The sequence below is a fragment of the Micropterus salmoides genome, unplaced genomic scaffold, assembly GCF_014851395.1.
Source record: "Micropterus salmoides isolate LMB-PRFRI ecotype aquatic unplaced genomic scaffold, ASM1485139v1 Ms_hic_scaffold_1, whole genome shotgun sequence".
In the NCBI taxonomy this organism is placed as follows: domain Eukaryota; kingdom Metazoa; phylum Chordata; class Actinopteri; order Centrarchiformes; family Centrarchidae; genus Micropterus; species Micropterus salmoides.
The window spans coordinates 34,334,829-34,358,551 of NW_024040040.1; the positions used below are offsets into that span (position 1 = coordinate 34,334,829).

A 23,723-nucleotide genomic window follows, 5' to 3' on the forward strand; every position below is an offset into this window, starting at 1 on the left:
GTTCAGCTGTTTATTTAGATTTAGTCATTTGCATTGGTGCCCAAAGATTAAAAAAGAAGACACTTAACTTAAATGTGAAAGTGTACATTGTAGGGCAATGTCTCTTATTGTCTCTGTCTATATGTATGTATCTCTGCTTGTGTAATTTTTTGAGGTTTGCATGACAGCAATAACCTGTTGGTGTTAAGCAATGTCTTCTTTGGTCACCATTAGCCACACTACACAATGGCAATGCAACGACAGCATTGCTCCATTTCAAGCACATAGAGGTCCGTTCTTGCTCATTGTGACTAACATTTTGCCTGATTTGTTCCATATTGTCATCTGACTTTGTGTTGTTCTTGATTCACTCTCTGCCTCTGACATAGCTACAGTAGGTGCAACTGAGTATACGGTATTCATTGATTGTGTAAACTTTGTTCAACCACTAACACACATCCCGTTTACTGGTTGAACTTGCTCATCATTGCTATTCATTCACCTGTGGATTATAGCTGCTGTGTGAAGAATGTCCCCTCTGTGCTTGCTTTGCAACTACAGGTTGCTGGTACTGGAGGAGCCTTCGGTCAGAAGGGAGAAAAGGGCGAGCCAGCTGTCATTGAACCTGTAAGGCCCAGAAAGTCACTGCTGATGTACTAAATTGACATGATCATGTCGTAGTTTAAATTATTCCTTTTACAGAGTGAGCTGTCAAATGTTTCTCAAACTTTTATTATAAATTGCAAATAATCTAAAACCAAGTGGAATTAAGTCAGCTCCTGAACCAAAGTAGTTGGTTGTTTAACTGTTTTAGAGCCTTTATAAAGCACTGGTCAAACACCCAACACTTGCAGCTGAATGTGCGCACACGTCTGTCGACTCATCCTGAACTTTTCTGTAGTTCTGCTGTTGCACGGGACAGCGTTCATGGTGTGAAACAATGTGTTTGTTTTTTAAAGGGCATGCTGATTGAAGGGCCACCAGGACCCCCTGGCCCAGCTGTGAGTATATTGTTAAAAAAGAAATATGTCAGTGTTTTGCACCTAAGCACAATTATACACCATTGTTGAAGAATTTAATGTGCTTGCCTGCTGGTTGTTTGCTGACTTAGCTTTGTCTTTTTAGGGTCTTCCAGGTCCTTCAGGCCTACAAGGACCCCCAGGCCCTGCTGGAGATCCTGGTGACAGGGTGAGTTGCCATTTATGTCCCTAAGCCAGCCACAGTTTTAAATGTGTGTGTACTATAATTATAATGTATACTACTTTCACTAGTAAGGACCACAATCAACAGATACGATTGAATGATTTATTGATAAACAAACAGAAGATGCATGATACTTGCAGTTGCTGAATAGACATTCGAAAGTGTTGTGGGGAAGCTACAATAGGGAAATCTGCCGTAGCGACCGGACACAACGGACCCCGATATAACCCTATGGAGAGGAATAGGAGATAAGGAGACTGGACAGAGAAAGGGGTGGGCGGGAGGGGTGTGGAATGCGAGAGCGAAGAAGAGGACGTGTGTTGTGTGGGAATTTATGGAAATGCCGGGAGTGATGTCATTGATTTGTGGTCCTACTCCTGCTGGTAGCACCACTAAAAGCCATTTCAGATGATGGTGCAGGGATGTCTTAATAGGCACTCATTTGACATTAGCTAGCTAGCTAGCTTAGTTATTGGACACAAATTCGGACTAGTCAATAAAGATCAAGCTATATCAAAAATTTAAGGCATACACCAACCCATTGTTTTGCTTATCTGTTAATTTGCTTATCTGTTTAGTCATAAAACATAAACACCTAAAATCAAACCAAAGTGCAACTGGTAGATCATTGACTCGGAATGATAATTGTGTAAGTCATATGTAAAAGTTTACTGAGCTCCTACTCAAAACTCCTTTACTTTGCTGTTGTTTTAAATTATTATGACGTTCTAGTATTGCTACAGTCAATATTTTCTGTCTATTGGGATCATGCTAATAGCTAATTACTGTCAAGTGTTAGCAAGCAACATCACAGCCAATAGTCTAATAGGCAAAACTGGATGATTTGAGTGTATGTGTATTTATCACTTAACTGGTAAGATGGTCTTCAAAATGTGATCTGTAGTCTTTTCTAAACAAAAATCAAAAGATTGGTATTGGGCCAGTATGTGTTACATATAGTCATCGTTTGCTGCTGCTGCATAGAGAACTTTTTACCATGATCATGTTAAATTGTATAGTGGGACTCCTCAAATATCACTTAACAGTTCATCCATCACTGTGAATCACATTGGCATTGAATCAACATTAGCAACAATATTTATGCTTTCCATGATGGGTGAAATTGAAGTAACCATGGGTTAAAATGACTACAAACAAACTCTGGGAAGTAGATGTCAGTTTTGCAACCTCCCATTAAGCACAATAATGCATTCCAAGGTGTCTCAATATAGAACAGAGGGGGGTCAAGGAGTTTTAACTTACAGTCAGTTATTGTGGTCAAACTCTTGCAGATTAAAAGATGGGGAATGATATTTGTCATGGGTTTTCCCTGGTAAAAGGTATCCATATTTAACGCCTTACTCTTCAGACTCTCTTCCAGAGACATGCAACACAGTCACACACAGACACACACACAAACATACGCACCAGAATTCGTAGAAAAGGATGTTGGTTTTGGACTGGAGACAGCAGTGTGGTTTACAGATGGATAGGCCTAGTCTATGTGTGCTGGAGGAGGAGGAGCACATGTTAATCAAACTAACAAACAGCACACATCCAGCAGTTACTGCTCCATCTGTGTGTCTGCTTGTGTGTGGTTGTGTTTGCGTTTCCTTCCATATTACTGCCACTGTTCACAGTGTATGTAATGGCACAGTTTAAGAATGTTATGACACAATTTACGAGTCAAACCCAAAAGAACTCAGGATCAGGTACAATTTTCAAAGCAATATCACAGCATATTTATGCAAGTGCTTCTGCGTGTTATAATTTTTGTCTACACTTTGTTGTACTTTAATACAACACATGTAACAGTTAATCTTATAAAGCTGATTATTTTATTATTCTGGTGTTGTCTCTTCTGTATTGCAGGGTCCTCCTGGTCGTTCTGGTCTGCCTGGTGCTGATGGTTTGGCAGGCCCCCCTGGTACTATGCTGATGCTGCCTGTAAGTGTTCAGAATAACGCAACAGAAGTACATGCCAGCCACCTTTTATCATATAATTCCGTAACCAGGCTAATTTCTAGGGTACTGAATAGTGATGACAAACATTTTGTTCAATGCTGGTGTGTGTGTGTGTGTGTGTGTGTTCAACAGTTCCGTTTTGGTGGGGATGGTGAGAAGGGTCCAGTGGTGTCGGCCCAAGAAGCCCAAGCCCAGGCCATTCTCTCCCAGGCCAGAGTAAGTAGAAAGGGACATTTGAAAAGCCACCGGGAAGCCAAAAGGCTGTGGACAAACACCCGCCCCCGCCCTGCTCCCTACACACAGCTGTAGGGTAAAAGGAGGGGAAGGATGAAGGAGACAGTATTTTAGTGGGGAGGGGAGAGGGGAACACTGCATTTCGTTGGTCTTGCAAGGCTAAAAGGGGACATGCCGAGCAGGCTGAAGAGCACCAACATAAAAAGGCCACTTCGAACAGATGGACAGACAGGAGGGACTGTTAAAAATACCCACCTGAGTGTGGGCTAAACCAACAGGTGTAGAAAATGTCTTTGTGTATGTGTGGGAATTGGCCAGTAAGAGGAATAGAGAAAATCTGGACTTGGTATTTATGAGTCTCGTTTGATTCTGCTAGTTAACTTACCATAAAACAACACAAAAAGAAAGCAATTGGAGGAAGACCCCAAATGTGTACAGTATGGAAATGGACCCAAAAGCATCATATACATTATAATGAGATGTGGTGAAATTATGAAGTGATTGTCTTTGCTGTGAATGGTTTCTTATATGTATATATAGTATGTAAGCAGAATGAGCAAGATAAGCACAGAAATTCAGATATATTCACTTACAAAATGATGGACACACCACCAAATTAAAATAATGACAACATATAATAGTAATCATACATTTTGTTGATTTGATTGTATTTTGTCATAAAAACAGTACATATCACACTGAATATATATATGAATCCAAGAAAAAAAAAAGTTTCAATCAGCATCAAGCATGAACATGCAAGGACAAACATATAATAAAAATAGCTAATATATAGCATGTAACACAAACTAGGTGTGGAGTATAAAATTAATGCCTGACAGCAGGATGAAAACAATCAAAGTGTGAAGAAATATACAAAAAGAAAATGGATTTACTGTACAGTTTTTGAATGGATTTTGTACTGAGTGGAATTTGACCTTCTTGTCTGTGTGTGTGCCCTACAGCTGGCTATGAGGGGACCCCCAGGGCCAATGGGTTTGACAGGAAGATCAGGGCCAGTGGTGAGTCTCTGCTTTTGTGCGTTTGTTTTTTTGTGGCTGTTTGTAGGAGTTTGGCTCTTTTCTTTGGCAACAAAACTTGTTTATTATTTAACCAACGTAAGTGCAGTTGTCTCATTCACACATGATATCCATTCAGACACTTTACTCAAAGCTTGATGCAAAATAGCTTTTTTGGAATTCAAATCTTAAAATCAGTGAATTTGCACTCTCATCAGTCCTGCATTGTCTAATGAAAATATCTTTTATATGTTGTTTGTATTTTTTCATATTTTAAGTACACAGGAGAAACTTGTTTTGTTACTTTTCATGTTTACATTTGTTACTTTGTTACTGTTACTTTTGTTACTTATTTTGAAATCTTGTTGCATAAGCACTTGGTGGCTCACCGCTATCATCCCCCTCTGGGGCTTGTTGATACATGATCCACTATTTATCTGTAGGAAAAGGCCCTACAAAAGACACAGAGATTTACCCTCCAAATTTGCTCTTCTAAAGGCTAAGCATATGTATGAAATGATACGGCGATAAGTAATTACAAAGAGCAGTAGCGCAATGGCTTTTATTGGCCAAATATTTTTTGATTGATTACATGTTTAAAACCCAGCTTTTCAGAAAAATCCCAGCTATATTATGTGTCTAAAATGTCTGTAATTGTCAAATCACCAGTTTTGAATCCATACTTTTCTACAGATTACAGATTACAGTAAATGCCCCCAGATCTCTGCCTAGACCAACAATTTAGCTTTGCATTTTTAGACTTAAGTATACGCCAAACGACCCCCAGTTGTGTTAATGTGCCCACATGTCTTTTAATGTTAGGCCTCAGATGTTCATTTTGAGCTATCAAGATAATTCCACATACTGTTTTAGGCTGATGCTAGTAATCGATACGCTAAAACAAACCCAAACAGAAGCGTTTGTGCCAGGTGCACATAATAAATCATTACTATTAAGAAAATCAAAAAAATCATAGTAGAGTGGGCGAGTAGATACAGTGAATAGAGTGTGTGTTCCCATGTAGTTCATGCATCTGTGGTAAAAAAAAAAGAATGTGTTGCTTCATTTGTCTTCAGATGAAGAATGTGCATATTTAGCTCAACATCACCATCTGCTGTTTACTTTGCACTTTTTTTTTACCCCTCTGTCTTGTAGCAAACTGCACGTGTCACAGTTTGAATGAAAAACTTTTAAGTTTGGTTTGTGTCCTCTCTCTTTAGGGTCTACCTGGTAATTCTGGGCTCAAAGGTGAAAGTGGAGACCCTGGTCCTCAGGTAAGTAAGAAATGATGATGTTAATAATGCGTAAAAATATCCCTCACCAGCAACTAAATGCCACTTCCCAGGTTATTAGTCCTGTTGGTCACTAAGTGGTCCTAATGTGTCTGTACAGGGCCCCCGTGGCGTCCAAGGGCCTCCAGGACAACCTGGCAAACCTGGCAAGAGGGTGAGTGAACTCAGTGACACGGTCCACTCTCACTGTGCTGTGTATGTGCTCACATGCCTCTGCGTTTGTTGTTGTGTGGTTGTTTGTACTCGTCGTGTACTCACTGCTGAGAGGCTTATTTCCAGTCCAACAAACAATTGCTTGATATGTGCTTAAAGGCCTGCGCTGCCTCTAATCCTCGGATCAATGGTTGGACAGTTAATCTGTCTGAAAATGCCAAAATGGGAAAACTTGCTATGGATGTGGGCTCGCAAATAGTGTCACAGTGCAGTCAAATGTCTTGACCTAATTAGTTTCTAATAATATAAACCAGTCATAGACAAATGAGTAATACAAGCTTGATTCATGGGTCAACCGTGTGCCATTAGCTGATTTTAATGTCACAAAATGTGAGAAAAGGTATGTTTATGTGAGTGTTAATATGTGGTTTAATGGACTACATGTTTCTTGCATCCCCTTCTCTGTCACTTCAAATAGTCCTAAAAAACAACAAGGAGAAGAGGAAATAGTTTCAAAAAAGGATTGGATAAACATCACTGCTACAGAAAATTGGAGTAGCATGAGAAAAAGACACATATTTCAGATTTGTCATTTTTTGCGTGTTCTTCTTCTTCTCCTCCACTGTTGTAAACAGCTTTGTAGATGATTCCAGTCCTTAGTTCCACCTCTTGAATGCTTAATTAATTTATTTTCTTTTTTGGATATTGCTGTTTCATATTTTGTCGTCCAGTGATTTGTGTTGGTCAGCATTATTTTTGCTCTACCTCTTGCTCTTTGGTGCCAACACATTCGACTGCTTCAGGCTGCGTACTCAGTTCTTTACTGATAAGAAAAATGAAATATTTTAAATTCTTTTGAATTACTGTCAAGACGTTGCCTAATCCGACAAACCACCTGGACCCCGGGAAGAGTAGCTGTTGCTCTGGCAACAGCTAATGGGGATCCAAGTCAATAAAGGAACAAATAAACCTGCAGGACACAGCAGTTGTATTTAAATGTGACCACAGCGGAGTCATGTCCAAAATAAAGGGCACTGTTATAAACTTTTCAGCAGTTTTCTAGACAAAGTTACAAAGTGCTTTACAGTAATACATAAAAAAGAGAGAGAATAATAGAATAACAAGAAAGTAGATGACACATAAAACAACAAAACAACAAAAATGTCTAATTATCTTAAACATAAATTTCTAGAATGCCAGGGGCGTTTTTGTTAAGTTATCTATGACCGCGGCAGTGAGTCTTATCTAGATGTATAATTTCTCTGCTGCTGTTTTCAAGGGCCGTTCCGGAGCTGACGGGGCCCGTGGAATGCCCGGAGAGCCAGGCACCAAGGTACCATTATGCCATCACGCAACCTCTCATGTTCAATGTGTATTGTTTTCATAAAGCATTGCTACGAGCATACTGCATCGCATGATGCGTTTGATGTGTGATGATGTGTGGTGACATCTCCTGCTGTGTTTCTATACAGGGTGACAGGGGCTTTGATGGACTCCCCGGACTGCCTGGTGAAAAGGGACACAGGGTGAGTACAGTATGGTGGTTGTCACAAGTTCATGTGTCAAAATGTGTGTGTGTGTGTGTGTGCGCACATACAGCGTTATAGTCTTTTTCTGTTGCAGATTCCACTTGTTGTTGGATACTTGTGAGATTTGTCTACTGAGATTAATAATGAACCAGATTTTGAAGAAATCCTGATGAACAGAGTATTGTTTTGCCTGAAAAAAACATCTGTAGATGTTTTTGAGCTTATGAGCAAAGTACTGTTTCTTCGTTTTTGCTCAGATTAGCCTATGCGTCGGCTTCTGTGGTGCTGCCACATTGTAGATCAGTATAGAGCAATAGCATCCAGTGTACCATAATAAATAAACATTTCATGAAGAACTACCATGTTGAAATTACTATAAAGACCAAAAGAGTAAATTACAATACAAAAGTGGCTGCGGATCAACTAAGTGATGGTTTCTGTTGATCTGCCCAATTTTATCTAATAGCTTGATATAGGGGAAGTTGGGTAGAGTTGGATGTGAGTGGAAGTTGAGTAGCTGTAGTTGGGGAGGAAACTTGCTATATATATGTATATATATATTTAGAGTCTGCTAGATTCCATAGTGAGATAGTCACAATATTCATCGTCAAACTAGTCACAAAACTGCCATTAAAACAAAATCCTTTAGTTATTGGGGATTATCGTCTCAGATCACTGTGATTTGCCAAAGGGTTGGGTACATTTTAGATGGCAAACACTTTGCACGAAAAGAAATATATTTGGCTGCAGTCACCAGTCATGTTTGGAATTTCAAGTTGTAATTTGTTGAATTCCTCTAATGTACCTGCCTTAATAAGACTGACATGGGAGAATTTACAGTAAGGACAGTCTTACACTGAGGCCATATTTGATGTACTTCAAGTTTGTAGAATGAACCACAATTTATGGAACAGACTGGAAAAGAGAGATTACTTCATTGTGTAGGGCTATGAAAATGTATCTGTCTTATAGTTTCAAATATGTCTCTCACCCCAATTTAATGAACACCCATACCTAAAAAAAATAGATGCCTCTAGATATCAGAACATCATAATAAAGGAAAAAATAATTAAGTGATAGATTAGAATGAAGAAACAACCAATAATTTCCACATGAGTAGAACTCATGGGAATGTGTTAGGCATGCAATACAGCATAAAGGGCAAAGTAAGTGAAAATATATTTTAGAAAAACTGAAAGAAAAACTATCACACATGTAATAAGCCTATAGCTGATTGGTCCCAATCAGCAAGGATTGAAACAAGAAGCTGTTCAGTGCACCTCTCTCTTATTTTCTTCCTTTCTTACTCTCAATTCAATTCAGTTCAATTAAAATGCTTTATTGGCATGAATGTTTAGGTTAAACAATGTTGCCAAAGCAGGTTGCAGCAAAATCACAGTCTCTCTCTCTTTATCACAGGGAGAGCCAGGGCCAATGGGGCCCACAGGTGCCCCTGGAGAGGATGGGCAGAGAGTAAGTACTTCCTCTTTTCCTCTTTTAAGACAATTGCACTCATCTGAGGTGAACCACCAACATAATCAGTTACATCAGCTGTGGTCCACCAGCTCAGCCCTCAGGCAGCGGCAGCTGGGCGGAGACTATGAACTGGGGACGAGGAAGGTTTGTGTTTAACCTCTCCTCCCCCCTTAAACTACTACCCCACCTCCACCCGCAGGCAGTCACTACATTCAACGGTGTTTGGTTAGGCTGAGATTAAGCCCTGGCTAATATAGGCTTTCGAGAGCTTACGATTATAGTTGCTGACAGCTGATGTTTAATGTTTCAAAACAAGATGCCAGCATTTACTTCATATTTTATTTGTTGAATTTAGAAAGCATGAAACACTGAACCTTTCCAATGAAGACCAATTCAATACATTTAGTCTGAATTTTCTCTTTTTCTTCCATTAGGGTGAGGATGGAGAGATCGGGCCCAGAGGATTAGCTGGCGAGAGTGTAAGTCTTGTTTTACCAGGCTATCCCACACATATGAGATTCCAACATGTTACAACAAGATCCTCTTTAAGCTTGCTCTTGAAGTTATTTCTGATGTGTATTGGGTATATAACAGTCATTGCTTCTCATTCTTCATAGGGTCCTAGAGGTTTGCTTGGACCTCGTGGTTCTCCAGGACCCCCTGGATCTCCTGTACGTACCATCGCCTTTACCACCCTTTCTTCTGATATCGCTTTTTTTGTAATTAATTTGAGGTGTATATGAGTGTTTTCTGACTTGTCCTTCTTTAGGGTGTTGCTGGAGTTGACGGGCCTCCAGGTCCCAAAGGCAACATGGTATGAACACAACTTGATCTCACTAAACTGATTAAAATGTTGTGTTTCCTTCATTGTGTAGCATTTCACTGTGTTGTCTGAGCTGTATTACTGTTCATGAGTGTGCACTGTCTACAGTGTAGGTTAGCCTGTTAAAACGCCTTTAGGATGCACAACTGCAAAGTCAAAGGTCATTCCTATGCTTCAGAGGACCTGAGAAGGAGAGGACTCTGTTTGAATGCTGCACAGGATCATATGATATGGTTCTGCCTTTTTGTGCATATTACAAGTACTGTATAATGACAGGCTAGGTGTGAAACTGAAAAACAGAGCCATACATTTGTACACTGGCAGCTGCCTAGGTAGACCACGATCCAAAGCAACTACATCATATGTGAGGAAGGGTTGCTTTTTCTTAACAATAGAATACATTAGGTTCATAGCCCTCGTTAGTTAAGAGACAATCTCAGAGGTATTTATATTGGAGTAGATGAGGGAGGGTAGTGGACAGATACACCAATAAGTACACTATAACTGCTTAATCAATTAACTTGTGTAAAGAGTTGATCCTCAAACAGCTTGTTGATGTCAGCTAGAGTAAGAAGATGCATTGCTGGACTTTATCCAAAGATATCATGTCTAACCACTTGTTTTACATAATGTATGTAGAATTATAGAAATATATTTTAAAAAGTTGCCAAGTGGATGGATAATTACTAATTGAATTAGTTATTCATATCAGTCTGTGACATATCTTCTACAAATGGAAACAGCTAAAATAAAACTTGTTTTGGGGCCATTGTACTTCATGCTGCTGATAAGCAGAAGGTTGGATGGAACCTACTGGATTGCTGACACTGAAATTGATGTGTAATTCAAGTGGCAGTATTCGGGATGGATGATTACTCTGGGACAAGTGTTTAGTGTCTAGTTTTGACAGCCTCCATCTTTTTTCAGGGACCACAAGGAGAACCAGGCCCACCCGGGCAGCAGGGAATCCCCGGAACACAGGTAAACGAATCAATCATACAACCATGACACCCATAACAAAAGCAAAGACAAAGTGCAGTGTGCACCATGATTTGTAAATACAATGAAGAGGCTTGTGTTGGTCTCCATTGCTGTCTGTGTCTTCCTCCCCAAACTCCTCACATGCAAAGAAAAGCAGCTTTACTGTGGATTCACCGTCGACAGCTTGTGAGCTCAGAGATCTATTTGCTGAATTAAACACACAGTTGGACAGCTGCATACTTACAACACGGTGGGATGTTGTTTATCTTTCCAGGTGTAAAATTAAGTTAACTTCGAGGGAACAAAATCAGAAGTTGAACTGTCAAAACAGATGATCATCTTGATTTTGATTTGGCTGCCCCTCTCTTCTGCCCACCCTTCCACTAATTCACCCAGCTCTCCCTGGAGACATAAAAAGTACACATAGCCTACACACACACACTTCCTGTACACATTTTTCTTAAATATTTTTCAGGGGTTTATCTTGGGACAGGGAATGTTTCAAGGTGGATCCATTTGAAAGCATGTTATTCATGTTGGTGGAATTCCTGCAAAGATGCCACACCTGTTGGAGCAAGCCTCAGTGCCTCAAATTACCCTGCCACACACACACACACACACAATCTTAACATTACTTCACTAACTATTTACAGCTCCAGCAAACTTCTGTTTGTCCAGCTTTTGCGTGTACGTGTATGTGTGTGTGTGTGTGTGTGTGTGTGTGTGTGTGTGTGTGTGTGTGTTTGGGCGTGCTTGCTGCTGCTATAGCAACAGCCTCTCATTTCTATCTGTGTGTCACTGTCTCATAGGGTCTTCCTGGTCCTCAAGGCCCCATCGGACCACCTGGTGAAAAAGTATGTAACCTTTTGCTGTTTTTCTGTGAAAGTGTATATTAAAAAATTGAAGATCAGTGAGAATGGCATCAAATATAAGCCCAGCTTGTGGTTTCCGTTCCAGAAACCATGGTCAACTGCAAGAACGGATTGATTAGCCAAAGATAATCAGTAACATATATTAAACAGTGTTTTCAGTATGCACCAACATGTTTAATTGCTCCACCGATAGTTATTAGTAAGGCAAGTCAGTTGTATTTGTAAAGCACAAAATTTATGATTAGTCTGAATCCTATCTATTCGAGCAGACCCAGCTGGCCATTGTGTTTTTTACAGAGTATCTTGCCTTTTAGCTTAAACTGAACATGCGTAGTTAAACACATTTAATTATTCCTGTTTAATCAGAGACATACTGCTCTCTTGAATTCAACTCCAGGTAGCAAATTGAAGGTCATAAAATGTTTTATGTTTGGCTTTTTGGAACCTGCAGACACTCTGAATGAACTCTGCACTGTGGCCTAGACAACAGAGAATTCGGAAACTTGTTTCTAACCTCTAATCTTTAACCGTTTTTGTCTTTTCCTTTGACTCATACAGGGACCTCAGGGCAGGTCGGGATTGCCTGGATTACCTGGAGCTGACGGGCCTCCTGTGCGTGCTCTTATCACCTTTATACGTACATACAGTATATCAGTATTACTAATGCACACAAGCAGAAATATGACACCACTTTACTGTTATACCACCCAATCCTCAGACACTATCATTGCTGAAACTCACTTCAGTCCAGTTCAGTTTTGCTTTATTGGCATGAGTGTCAAAAAACAATATTGCCAAAGAAAATCTCTCTGGCACTAAAAGATGTAGCTGTTTGGCAGTACATACACATGTATTTTCCTGCAGCTGTACAGAATATGGTATAAAAGCAGTAAATAATTAATGTGGTGGATGTAGAGGTGATTATATTTCGAGCAACACAAGCGCCTGTAACACAGAGCTGACCTGTGTATGACCCTTTTATACCAGATCTGATGACCTGTGAGATCCTCATCAAACCCAATATATGGGCATGCAATGTAGGTCAGGTTCTATGTGACATTGTTTACTCTGCAGCCAGTCGGTTCAGTCCATTCCCAGCATGCAAGTCGCTGAACACACCAGCTTATAGAACAGCCATGTTTATAAAAACAAAATAAAAAAATTACATTTACAAGATGCTGAAATCAATAGAAATCCCCATAACTTTAGCAGATAAATATTAATGTAATTTAAAAAAAATCTTCTTAAAGACAAACTGTACGTGTGTTTTAGATGGGCTTACCCTTTTGGTGTATGACAAGCAGTGATCCTTCTTATGAAACACTGCAGAACGGTGCCTCAGAAATATCTCAAGGCATTTCTCATGAGCAGAAATATGATAATGTGCCTTTCAGTTTTGTTATTCTAGACCTGTAGTCGGTCGTGTCATTGCTCCAACTTCAAGACGCAGTCAGCCCTTAATTGCCCTCAGGGCCCAGAGCCTGGTGATTTACAGCCTTCTGCCCCAGCCTCACACCTCAAGTTAAAAGTGCAAGTGCAGGTGTTCACAGCTATAAGTTTCCCTATGTGTGTGTATCGAGCCGTTTGTATGGGCATGTCTACCTGCCCCATCACTCTTACTCCACCACTGACCACCACAGCTATTAATCTGCCTCAAGTACTACTAAGAAAATCAGTTTACTGACAAACACAACATCGCTTGGTCTTAGTTTTCCTTGTGTGTTGCCCCAATATTCCCACAAATAGGCAAAGATGTGTCAGGTGCATTTGTGAGACCACACAACATTTTTTCACTTTCCCTTTTTCACAAGTTTTTGATTGTGTTAATGGTTTCAACACTGCTCAGCTTTGGTTTGAAAGGGCGCATACAGGTTATTCTGTGTGAGTTCATTCCTTTGCTCTCATTGTCAGGTCTGCATATGTGATGTTTTGCCATGCCATCTATATTATCTAGTAGGACAACAAAAAGGTCTCTTTTTCCTGTAGATAATACACTTCTTGTTTGCAAAGAGGCCTCACAACTATAAATTGTTGCTTCAATTAGATGAATAACAAACATTTCACACCATTCACAGTGTTGAAGGTTTAGTTTAAAAACAACCTTTTTAACAACATTTTTTTAAACACATTGTGACTTTGTATTTTATAGGGTCATCCTGGTAAGGAGGGTCCACCTGGAGAGAAAGGATCCCAGGTAGGTGTATTTAAGAAGGAATTGAGTCTTCTGTGGTGAAAAGACTACCAAAATGTCTTAGTTGAAGTACTAAGGCACTGTTTAAAAAAATATAAAATTAAAATGTACAGTAACTCATTTTAAATGTACTCCAAAGATAAGTATTAGGCATGTAAGCATGTAAGGAAACAGGATAGCCTTACATTTGTTTAAATTGACACATGAATTTGATCATTTATTTATATTACTCACATTAAATAACACAATCAGTTATTATTATTCATTACATTATTAAGAAGCACTACTTTTAGTCCTGCTCAACCAACCAGATGGTAAATTAAAAAACTAGCATGAATACAAAAAACAAATGATTATAGTGTTGTTAGAAAAAAAAAAAGCGTCATCTGATAGTCATTTTAACAAACCTTTCATACAACATATAAAACATATTTTTATATATTTTTCTTCTCTCCAGGGTCCAGCAGGTCCACAGGGTCCTATTGGTTATCCTGGCCCTCGTGGTGTCAAGGTACGGTTTCAGTTCATGCGGACATTTGTTGACCAGCTGCATTTATGCCTCACCGGTTAAGAAAGACCTCCCTTATATTCCATTGTGCACAGTTGTATTGTGTCTCTTATGTTTGTAAGGCTTATTAATCTCTCTTTCCTGTCCAATAGGGTGCCGATGGTGTCCGTGGTCTCAAGGGGTCAAAGGGAGAGAAGGTATAAACTTCTTAAAATGCTAAATTGTTTCATTTCCCATTTTACCACCCATGTTGCAAAAAAAACAGCTTATGAATCACACTGTACAGTGTATGTTAATGTAATTACAAAATAATTGATGCAGATTTCTTCAGTTTTGTCACCAAAGATAATTACAAGTAAATATTCTGACCCACGACGACACTGGAAATAATTTATTTCAAAGTCTGTACTAATGCAGCAGAGATATGCAAAATTTGATTCTCCCAACCTACAACATCAGAGTGATCCCACTAAGATTTCTACCTTATGTTGGAAGTTAAGCTAATAAATCACTTGCCAAGCTGAATCAACAGACTAAAGTCCGGCTAAATTCAGTGGGTTTATTTCTGTCAAAGACAAAGTTTCACCATTCTGTCCACATTGGCATGCCACATGTCAAGGAGTTTGGCTAAACTTTGTGATAAAGGCGAAGACAGCAAGGTAAAGTTTGGGAACAGCCTGTACATGTATTCATGTCACAGATATTCTGTCTGTAACTGAGGCTGTGCACCTGCCCTCCCAACTTTGTTTGGACTCTTTTGAGCTGGAGTGGACGGCTGCTGCAGCCTTAAAGTATCCTGTGGACAGTCGATAGCCGTCTTCAGTGGAGAGATTGTTTTGAGTGACCCTCAATCAGTTGTTGAATGTAAAGCTGTCATGCTCAAGGCTTTGGGTTTCTAAGGACATTGCAATCCATCTCAAGCACTTCTGAAGTGTTCAACTGTGTGTGGCACCATGTAGAATTTAAACTAAGCTAACTTATATGCATGACATTTATTTAAGATCGATACAGTTATGCTGCTATATAAAATCCATTATCTGACGGAGGGGTGTTGTTCTCTCTACAGTGCAAGGTATTCATATCATTTTTTTTATTGAATTATTTATTACCAAGATATTCAAAAGCCAAACCTTGAGGAGAGCGGGTTTGTTATGAATAAAGGATGTGCTTTACCTCAGGTGTATGTGAGTGTGTGTGTGTAGTTGTGTGTGTGGTTTTGTGTATATGTATCTGTGGGTGTGGTCTTTGTGATGCGAGTTGCTGGCAACAGACATGCTCAGTGCTGCATTATGCATCAGATAGGGATGAAAACATGGACAGGTGACAGACTAGAGCAGAGAAAGTGTCAAAGAACAGACAGAGGTTTGGCTGAAGTGAACAGTCTCCTTCCGCATCCACTTGATTTGGTTTCATTGTACAAAATCCTCATTGAGTGTACTGTGAATAAATTGTTATATCTGAGAATCAGATGTATATTAAATTAATGTGTTCATTTCATCAATATATCACAAATGCCTAAAATCAGTTGGTGCAGGTGCTAAACCTAGAGGAAACCGAGCTAAACGTATGGAAATCAAGCACACCTCATCTACCAACAGCTTCCTTGCTTGTGCTGTTCCACCATCTGGCCAGCAGATGGCAACATCAATCCTGTGATCCACAGAGTGGACATGAGCGAGCTGAGTAGTCAGTGAAATAAAGAAAATAGTCCATTTCAAAGTCTCTTAGTGGGAAATAAATAAATGCGTTAAACAAAAATATAATGTAATAACCAAAGATTTACTGCAATGCAATAACTTCTTTTGTCTAATTTTAGGGTGAGGATGGTTTCCCAGGATTCAAGGGAGACATGGGAATCAAAGGAGACCGGGTAAGGAGTTTTCTGTCACACAGAAAAACTTCCTACATGTCCATTCTGATCTTGATTCTTTACATTGAGGCAATTAATGTACACCTCTGTGACATTATCTGTATGTGTTTGTGTTATAGGGGGAGATTGGCATGATTGGGTCCCGTGGAGAGGATGGTCCTGAGGGTCCTAAAGGCCGAGCTGGCCCCAACGGAGAGCAAGGTCCAATTGGCCTGGCTGGAGAAAAGGTAACAGGACAGCTGATGCAAGAATCATACCTAGCTATGTTTTTATATCAGTTGCTTTTTTGTTGTGCTAACTTGTGTTGCTGGGCTGACCACTGGGCTGTTGTCTCTCAGGGTAAACTGGGCGTTCCAGGATTGCCAGGTTATCCAGGAAGACAAGGGCCTAAGGTAAGTTAGCGTCACTCTCACCACGATAAGGGATGTTTATTTTTGTTATTTCTGACTATATATGCACCAGTCTGCTGTGTTATTGGGTGTTAATGCTGCAATTTCGTTTTATTCTTCCATCACATTTTTTGGACCGTAACTAGTCCCACAGCTTTTGACGTAGAAACTCCGTTCAAAATCCAAGTTGTCCGGTTCAATGAGGAATGGGGTGCTATTACTTTTGTCATTGATACCTTTAATACTTTCCAAAATATTCAAGGTTTTCCAGGAAAATTTTCCCATTCTAAGTGAATGGAGAGACTGTCGAAATTCTCCTCATACCTACTCCACTTTGAAAGCTCACCAGTTCAGCATACTTTCAGCTACAGACTTGATTTAAACTGTAAATTGGTCACAAGAAGTTAATCTATTAATGATGTATTCAGTGTTTCGACATATTTTATGGTTTTTTCACAAGTTTTATGCTTTTTTGAGCTGCATAAGTTAGAGTGGGTTACATCATCACTGCAGTGTAGCAGGCTTGTAAAATCGTCTTAAACCTTTCTATTTAACTCGCTGGCTTGACCACAATTTTAACTCTTCATGCATAATTTTACACCAGAAAGGTAGTAAATTTTGTTGTGGTTCCTCACGTGGGCTTTTTAAATCCCTTGGACCATTGGAAGCCATTATAAGTTTGTGTCAAAATTTCTGGAGCAGAGCAGAACGTACCAGTTTTTTAACTCGCTGAAGAGCTCACTTCTTTTTATTTTATCCACACAAAAAATATATCACATCGTTCACAAATGCCTTCTGCCACTGCTGGTCACTCATTTCGCCAATATGACCTATAGTTTAGTCTCTATGGAGGTTTGTTTGACAGAAAGTTTTCCTGTCTCTATTATAGAGCTGGTTACCTTGGTGACGTAGCTTATGAAAGATCAAAGTACTGGGTCCTCTGTTCTGATTGGTGGACGGAAGTTAAGCTATTTTCTGAACACCTTGTCTGTGTCCTCTTCACTGAACACACACATACACAGTATGACATAGCACACACACACACGCACACCCCCACACACATTAAGACACTGACAGACACAATATACACACATACACATACAGAGAGTCCTCAAAACATGGAGCTTTAAACTTGAATGGGGGAACACATGTAAGCATAACTGCATGTCCCAGCAGGCGCGCATGCACATACACACACACACACACACACACATTAAAGGAGACTTCCTTTAATGTGTGTGTGTCAATAATCAACAATGTTAACAATGTCAGATGTTCATGTTAAACATGGCCAAAGCTCTACTCTTGGCTCTTAATGATGTCATACAGAGCCGGTTTTCCATATATGGTAATTTGCCTACAACCTCAAGATTGTCCAGCTGCAAACTGTTGCACCTCTCAAACCACGGCCCTCGCTCACACCACGCCCCCTGAGCTACTCACACCGCAATTTCTCCAGTCTAGTTATTATTATTATTATTATTATTATTATTATTATTATTATTATTACTGCAGAAGCAGTACAGCGTGAAATACGTGTTTTACACCCTGCCTTGACATATTTTTAAAGTGACAGCTCCTGGAAAGGAAGCTTGCCTAATATTATTTTTAAAGGCGGTACCTGTAGAAATGTTGGTCCAACTTCCTTTATTAAAGGATTATATATAATTTAATGCTTTATAGATTATTAATAATCCATTACTAAGAACAACTTTGGAGTTGCCAGGTTTGCATGGCTTTGACCTATGTTTACACTCCTCCTGTCTGACACTTGTTTTGTCTTTTCAGCTCTCTAATTTCCATTATCAGACAGATTCCTGCAATGGCCTGTTAGACCACCCTCTGGGAAGACTGCAGATCATTTTGATCAAAATACATTTGTTAACAGCATATTAATACCGTTAAACTGCAGACTTTATGGCTTCTTAGAAAGTGAGACACCTACAAGTGTTCCCAAGATTTATTACTCCATTATTACCAAATAAAAAGCATAAACAACAGGTTGGGATATTTTACAACCTGGCAACGCAAAACTTCATCTTATTAATGCCTTATAGCTGATCTGTGAATCACTAGTAAATAATGTATTAACCCTTCTTTAGTAAATAGTTATTATTTCTTAATAAAGATACAGACACTTTTAATATCGATCACTGTCATTTCATTTTTGCACAATTACAATGGCACATACATTGTAAACTAATAAGATTCTCAATCCAAAGAATTTGCTCTTGTGTTTATCAAAATGAAGGCAAGGCAAGGCAAGTTTATTTGTATAGCATATTTCAACAACAAGGTAATTCAAAGTGCTTTACATAAAACATAAAAGCAACAGGGAAATATAAAAAAAAGTTTTAAAGTTAAATAGAATATAAAAACAGGCAGGTCTCTCACCTTTGATTATTTTACTCCTTTGACAAATCCCATAAACACTCTATGTATCTGCCATTCCCCTCCCCACAAATATAGCTGTGCTGGAAAAACAGTGGCCTCTTCTGTTTTGTTTTTTTTGCTGTAGAGCTGTTTCCTGCAAAATCTGGCACACACTGAAAAATGTGTATTGGAGGCTGACAATGGTTGACCGTCATGGTCTCATTTGTTCTCTTTCAGAAGTAAATCCAAGGATTCATACCAATGTCTTACAGTTCATGCTGAAGTGATTTATTATGACCACACAACATTCTTTTTGGTTTCTTTTAAAATGTTTAACATTCTGTTAAAAGCGGTCTTTCATTCTCTGAAATTGTAAGCAGAATTGACCAGAACATAGAATTAATTAAATAATTCAGATTGCCGTAACAGCTTATTCATGCGGATGTGGATTCAAACTTACCCATATGTCTGACGATCATGTATAACCAGCTTCAGTGAGCACCTGTCAAAGTTATCATGTGTTGATGTTGAGAGATGCTGCCAGCTTGGATTCTGATTCTGAAATTCTGAAGAATTTCCCATGGGACTCACAGCCTCAGTGTACTGTGTTATTATTGCAGGGGGTTTGTACTTAATCACAATTATGCAAAGAGAAGTGTTCACACTGCTTGTTTATTTTTATGCTGATGACATGACTCTAATGTCAGCGGTTGGTAGACATGTAAAAGGGCCCAAAATCAGTATTTTATGAATGAACGAAAGGAAGACAAACTTTCAAGGGTTTTTTTTGTGGATCAGACAGCCTAAGGGTGCCAATTGCCTATTAGACATAACTGATCTGTAGTGATATGTGGAAATCCTACATTTGGATGAAGTCAAGGCTTGTCATTGATTCATTTCTATTGTTGTCCCAAATGCAATGCCTGATGAGGTGCTGCAGAATGGGTAAGCTGCTTTATAATCCCCTGGTCACAGAGTTTGACTATGGAAACCTTGTCAGCTTGTCTTGTGTTTACAGGGGTCTTGTGCTTAGCCTTTTGTTTTAAAGTCCTTCTCTCTTTCCGTATGTGTGTATGTGAGTGTGTGTGTGTGTGTGTGTGTGTGTGTGTGTGTACTGATCCTAAACTTCCTATGTTCTGCCAGTTTGATAAACATTATAGAGATAACAGACAGGAATTTGTGAAGGCAGGAATTGTTAGGTTATTTTTGTGTAAATCGTTCATGTCACAGGAATAGGTGTAAATATTTTCATTATTATTATTAAATAATAATAATTCACGCCAACTGAAGTAGAGACACTTAAAAAATAACAAACAAATTAACAAATTAACAGTAATAACAGACATGGAAGTATCAGTTTTATATTTCAAAACTTATTCTAAATTCATGGAAAAGGGCTGTGGTGTTAACCTTGTGAAACTACAATGTGCAACTGAAAATGATATCCAGCAATAATGCAAATAAATACAAGATGAGCCTTCATTATCATGCATGCCCTAACCCACCCAGCCTCTCTTTCTCTTGTTTCTCTCCTGATATCTCCTCTCTTATTGACAGGGCTCGAGTGGTTTCCCTGGGTTCCCTGGAGCTAACGGCGAGAAAGGAGCCAGGGTAAGAAAAAACACACACACACACACACATACACAGACAAACACACACACACATACACACTCATTGAATACACACACTGTGCCTATTTGTGTATGAAAATCATCATGCCATCATATCCCAGCACAAAAGAAAGTTGATTCCTATTATAGAGGCATCTCTACGGTGACTTGGCACAAAAAATAACAGCCACAAAATCAATGTTGGGGAGAGAACAAAAGGTGTAGAAACAATTGTGCTTTTATTGAGCCCCTCTCCCCATTTCTAGGCTTTAAAAAATAAGAAGAAATTATGAAATTACCTGGCTTATCTAGATTTACCTTAATAAAACTGTTGATTCATGAAGGTAATGATAGAAAAAGTATCCATTCCAAATGAAGAAATTAGCTATTTCCTTTGTTGAGTACATCAGACTAATTTAATGGACACTTTGAAGTACATTATCTCACTCTGGCCACCTGCCAAAATGAAACACTCAATACTTTTTTTCATAAAATCAAATTTTGTCCAGTGTTGACTTAAAGCCAGAAAGCCATTTCCAGCTATTGTAGAAATATTTTCGCTGCATTTGTTGGCAGGCTGTTTCTGCTGCTTTTATTCAGCCACCCAGTAGAAATAACATTACTTAGCAAATTGCTGTTGTCATTCAAAAAGTGCATATTGTCCCTATAAACAACCAACTCCAGTACTTTGGGTTTTTTTGAGAACTTACTTTTCTTGACAAAGATATTAGTGATGATGGTTCAAAGCTCACTTTTTTTCTCTCCAAGATTTCATGCAAGTAATATGTGTATTGAATAATGACAGGAAGTATGTATGAGTGCCTACATTTTTTTTTGCCTTTGATTATCTAACAGGGCATTGCAGGCAAACCTGGCCAAAGAGGGCAAAGAGGTCCAACGGTATGTATTTTTATTCTATGTTTTCCATGATTCATAAATCTAATTAAATAGTGTCAAATCTTGTATCGATCTTAATTAGATGCATTTTGACAGTTTCAGGATACATAATTTACATAATTCAGACTGTAGTAACTTGTACACTAGTATTAGTATTACTAGACTTCCGGGTTGACTCTTGAGTTTTATTTACTCTCTGTAGGGTCCTCGTGGGGCTCGAGGAGCCAGAGGTCCAACAGGAAAACCAGGTCCCAAGGTACACCAACATTATTAATCACAACCAACCATAACACTCACACTGATTTTACCGGGTAGTACATCACTGTATGTAAAATAAAAATGAAACCTATTAAAAGATGATAATTTGTTGTTGTGGTTGCAGGGCACAGCAGGCAACGATGGTCCTCCAGGGCCGCCCGGTGAGAGAGTAAGTCCATACACACTGAGTCTGGGATGGCTTTAAAACACATAAATATAAACAAGCGTCATATCTTTGTATCATTTTGTCAATATTGTCTTTGCATTGTGCTTAGGCCATATAGTGTCATCCACTTAGACATGTTGTAAACTGTAAGGACTTAATGGGAAATGATTCTAATTGTTTAATCTAATAGTTGGTCAGTATTGACCCTTAAGTCTTGTCAAACTGGTAAAAATGATCCACGGTTCTAAGAATAATGATAAGATAAGGATTTGGGGGGAAAAAATCTACATAGATTACATACTTGACCACCACGAGGTCTGACTGGCTACTACAGAAGAGGACAGTGTTTTACTTGCAAAAAACGTTTGCTAGAAGGACAAGAAAATCAGTAAGATTTAACTGTAAATAATGAAGAAATGATAGATTCAAATCTATGACCCTTTAAGGGTAAGGCTTTTGACTTAATGTGTGCTTATGTATTCCATTTTATCAACGTAAAATTAATAATAATAAAGTAATAAAGTAATCTGGTTAGGGCAACATAGACAACACACTGTACACATACGGCCATGTCACGGCTTATTTGAGGTGTTGTCATTACCATGTTCCTGTTCCTACCTTCATCTAACATACAGCAGTATTTCTGCTTTTTTATCTTGCCATTGATTCTCAGAGTTATAATAGTACATTTTCAAATCATCAATGTGAGCAACTCACTCTCATTGTGCACCCCTGTCCTAGAATCAACTTGAATCAATCACATTTTCAGTTTGGGATTTGGGTGTCAGCGGTTAAATTTAAAGGAACAACTCCAATGACTCAGTGTTCTCTACTGTTAAATATTAATTACAGATCTAATCAACGGTCTGAAGCAGATGTTGATGGGTGGCTCTGGACTTTCGAAACACATATACAATCCTGAGAGGTTCAAAGTTGTGAAGTTCCAGCTAGACAAATTGTAATATTGTGAACCCTGTCTTTATTGCTTAACAGCTTCGCCAGTCCATTTTTCTTTCAATAAAAAATATTTCAAAATCAAAATCAAAATGAGATATCTTAACCAGCCCCTAGACAGGGCAAGTAAGCTAAAGTAAACCCAAATCTGATGTATGGATATGATTTAACGATAAACTGAAATGTCAGCTAAGAAGCATGTTAAATCCCAAGCACTTATGTTTCCTCAATATACTGTAAAGTAGCTTTCCAAAAACCAATTTCCACTTCATCAATATATTTCACTGTAACAAACTTGAACACACATCTTTTGAACATGCTGCACATCTCTGTCAGTCACGTTCTCTAAGTGGCACACTTAGAAAAAAAAAAAAAAAAAAAAGATGCTGATCAGACAGACAACATGGGTACTGCACAGGTGTGCCTTAGGGCCCGTGTCCACCAACAAGTTTTTTTCTGACGCCAGCGTCTATTTTCAATTCATTGCAATGGGAGTGCTGCGTTTTTACTAGCTGGTAAAAACGGCAGGAGCGTGATGAGGCGCTGAGCATCTTTTCCGCGTTGGGCGCTGAGTGTTTTTTTTCCGGTCACAGAGAGTTGAAAAATGAAGGGCGGGACTACTCGCCGAGGTGTTTCCTCGCCTGCAAAATCTCATGAATCCACGTACGGACAGTCTGTGCTCTCATGTTTCAGCTTTCTCTTCATGCAGAGCAAGGGCCAGAGCAAGTTGGCCAACATACTTTGTGGTGACATTTTTACATTCACTAAAATTAAGTAGGCTACCCTACTTGCAGCACATCACCTCCACGTAAATTATGTATCATAGCAACCACAGCGTCTTGAAAAAAAAACACTGCGCTCCGTTTTCAGAACAGCAGGTGACGTTTTCAGCTGACAAAAAACGCTTTGGTGGACACGGGCCCTTAGGCTGGCCACAATAAATGGATGCTGAGAGGTGGCGCTTGGAAGGTCTAGGTCTCT

At 39.1% G+C, this 23,723-nt stretch overlaps 1 protein-coding gene across 7 annotated transcripts in view; it reads left to right on the forward strand.

Moving 5' to 3' along the window:
- Positions 1-23,723, forward strand: part of col11a1a (collagen, type XI, alpha 1a) — an 85,494-nt gene that overhangs the window by 23,959 nt on the left and 37,812 nt on the right. For all 7 annotated transcript variants that reach the window (XM_038725026.1, XM_038725001.1, XM_038725043.1 and 4 more), the window contains 27 exons: positions 541-606; positions 939-980; positions 1,105-1,167; positions 3,055-3,129; positions 3,280-3,363; positions 4,347-4,403; positions 5,621-5,674; positions 5,793-5,846; positions 7,125-7,178; positions 7,318-7,371; positions 8,794-8,847; positions 9,285-9,329; positions 9,468-9,521; positions 9,620-9,664; positions 10,601-10,654; positions 11,464-11,508; positions 12,085-12,138; positions 13,676-13,720; positions 14,175-14,228; positions 14,378-14,422; positions 16,042-16,095; positions 16,215-16,322; positions 16,434-16,487; positions 20,415-20,468; positions 21,323-21,367; positions 21,567-21,620; positions 21,747-21,791. In XM_038725026.1, coding sequence (XP_038580954.1) covers positions 541-606; positions 939-980; positions 1,105-1,167; positions 3,055-3,129; positions 3,280-3,363; positions 4,347-4,403; positions 5,621-5,674; positions 5,793-5,846; positions 7,125-7,178; positions 7,318-7,371; positions 8,794-8,847; positions 9,285-9,329; positions 9,468-9,521; positions 9,620-9,664; positions 10,601-10,654; positions 11,464-11,508; positions 12,085-12,138; positions 13,676-13,720; positions 14,175-14,228; positions 14,378-14,422; positions 16,042-16,095; positions 16,215-16,322; positions 16,434-16,487; positions 20,415-20,468; positions 21,323-21,367; positions 21,567-21,620; positions 21,747-21,791 — 1,512 coding nt within the window. The remainder of the gene's footprint in view (positions 1-540; positions 607-938; positions 981-1,104; positions 1,168-3,054; positions 3,130-3,279; positions 3,364-4,346; positions 4,404-5,620; positions 5,675-5,792; positions 5,847-7,124; positions 7,179-7,317; positions 7,372-8,793; positions 8,848-9,284; positions 9,330-9,467; positions 9,522-9,619; positions 9,665-10,600; positions 10,655-11,463; positions 11,509-12,084; positions 12,139-13,675; positions 13,721-14,174; positions 14,229-14,377; positions 14,423-16,041; positions 16,096-16,214; positions 16,323-16,433; positions 16,488-20,414; positions 20,469-21,322; positions 21,368-21,566; positions 21,621-21,746; positions 21,792-23,723) is intronic.